Source organism: Corylus avellana, chromosome ca2, assembly GCF_901000735.1.
Source record: "Corylus avellana chromosome ca2, CavTom2PMs-1.0".
Taxonomy (NCBI): domain Eukaryota; kingdom Viridiplantae; phylum Streptophyta; class Magnoliopsida; order Fagales; family Betulaceae; genus Corylus; species Corylus avellana.
In genome coordinates, this window is record NC_081542.1 from 30,643,235 (window position 1) to 30,645,446 (window position 2,212).

At 38.3% G+C, this 2,212-nt stretch overlaps 1 protein-coding gene across 1 annotated transcript; it reads right to left on the reverse strand.

The window, feature by feature from the left end:
- Positions 1-400: 400 nt before the first annotated feature.
- Positions 401-1,921, reverse strand: LOC132169569 (uncharacterized). Its single transcript, XM_059580586.1, has one exon. The coding sequence runs from the start codon at positions 1,919-1,921 to the stop codon at positions 401-403; it is 1,521 nt and encodes a 506-aa protein (XP_059436569.1).
- Positions 1,922-2,212: the final 291 nt, after the last annotated feature.

A 2,212-nucleotide genomic window follows, 5' to 3' on the forward strand; every position in this document is an offset into this window, starting at 1 on the left:
TTGAGCTTGAGCTTGAAAAGTAGTGTTTTTTGGAACTACATTTGATATTAACCAAGGGCAGATAAGGAAGTGTTTGTCTTCCTATATTAGTAGATTAAGAACAAAAACATGTGCTTATTTTTTATTTAAAGAATGTGTACCATTTAGATCAACTCTTGCTTAGAGTTCTTTTTTTCTACATTATATCTTCGCACTTTTGTAATGATAACCTATCTTTTTATTTATATAAAAAGTTAAGTGTTTGCGTATTGATTTGGATATCAACTTTATATTATAGATATATTTTATATATGATATTAAATTTTAATGTTAACACAACAATACTTACCACTGTGAATTAAGCATGTTTTTTTTTTTTTTTTTTTTTTTTTTTTGAGCAAATACAAACAAAAGGGAAGGGTTACAAAGGGGGATCCTTCCCGCTATTAATTCTAATAGAAGATAAGATGGAAGAGGAATTGGGAATGCTACCAAACACAAGGTTGGTAGCGGCCCACTTGGCGAGGTGGTACGCACGAAAGTTTGCACTTCTAGAAACTTTTGTAGCATTCCAAACTTGAAAATGCTGAAGTTTCAACTGAATGTCGGCAATGATTGGAGCAATGGTCCATTCGGTGAAGAGATTCTGATTGTTAATGGCTAAGATAGAGACCAAAGAATCACCCTCAATCAACAAATTGTTGCAGCCTTGTAAGATAGCAAGATCAATCCCGGTAAGAGCTGCCATGGATTCTCCCTTGTTCACGTCAGTGGAAATCAATTTTTTAGTAAATGCTGAGATGATGTCACCCGAAGAGTTGCTTAGGACAGCCGCAGTTACTGAAAAATAAGCATTAGTAGCAACATCAAAGTTAATTTTCATAGAACCTGTAGGAGGAGGATGCCAAATGGATTGACCAAATGAAGATGCTTTCCAAGCTTGAAGATGTGTCCGGATGACATTTGAGATGGACTTCAAAGTGTTGGAGATTACTGGAGTGATATTTTTGTGAATCAATTGGTTACGGGCAAACCAAATCTGGTCTAGAAAAATCACTGCAGTCAATTGGAATTCAAAAACTTCCTCAAAGGGGATGCCAAGCATAGAGTGTGGCCTAAGCAAAATTCTAATCCAAGAGGGAATAGAAATATTGCTGAAGGCAGTAGTATCCAAGGGCCATTTTTGGTTTCTCCAAATAATCTTGGCAAAGGGACAATCCAAGAAAAGATGGTGCTGAGATTCCACATTACCATGGCAAAGAGGGCAATCCCACACCTCCGGATCTGAATGAGAGACAAAACTCCCAATGTTTTCTCTAACATAAAGGGCATTCCAGCACAGTTTCCAAAGAAAGTGTTTGTGTCTATGTTGAAGTTTTAGGCTCCAAAGAAGGTTCCAATCATCATTGTCTAGGGGAGGAATTCTGGAATTTTGTGAATGAATAAGCAATTCATGGGCTGATTTGACAGAGAACTTAGCTGTGGGGGAAGGGGCCCAAATTAACTTGTCATTTCTAATGGAAATAGGAAGATGGATGTTGAGAATTTGGGAGGCTGATAATGGTTCAAAAAGTTCATGGATTAGAGAGGAATTCCAAGAATTGTTATTCCTATCTATAAGGTCAGAAACATTAAGGTTAGGGAGAGGGGAAGAAGAAGGATTTGGGGTAGGTTTAAAGCCAGGTAAGGAAGGGATCCATGGGGAAGACCAAATGTTGAGATCCAAGCCTCTAGAAACTGCCCAGCATGCCCCTTTCTCAATAATAAGCCTATTCTTGAGAATACCTTTCCAAAGCCAAGAGGACCCATTCTTAATAGGAGCATCCAAAAAATTGTAATTGCCCAAATATTTAGCTTTTAGAGCCCGAACCCACAAAAGATCTTGATTGGAGTGGATTTGCCATCCCAACTTGGAGAGAAGGGCTCTGTTATGGAACCCCATGGATCTAATACCAAGACCCCCCAAAGATTTGGGGGTGCAAATGCTCTTCCAAGACAAGAGAGTGAGATTCTTTTTCTTATCAAGTGGAAAGCCCCACCAAAATTTCCTCAGCATAGAATCAAGTTCAAGGCAAAAGGATTTGGAAAAAAGAAATAAGGACATAGTGTATGTGGGAATTGCATTAGCCACAGTTTTGATCAAAGTTGTTCTTCCCGCTTGAGAGAGCAACTTAGATTTCCAACCAGAAATGCGGGAAGAGATCTTGGATTTAAGATCTTCAAAAGCTATGCT

Excerpts from the sequence above, each read along its gene's own strand:
- LOC132169569 (XM_059580586.1), bottom strand. The coding sequence starts at position 1,921 with ATGGGGTTCCATAACAGAGCCCTTCTCTCCAAGTTGGGATGGCAAATC.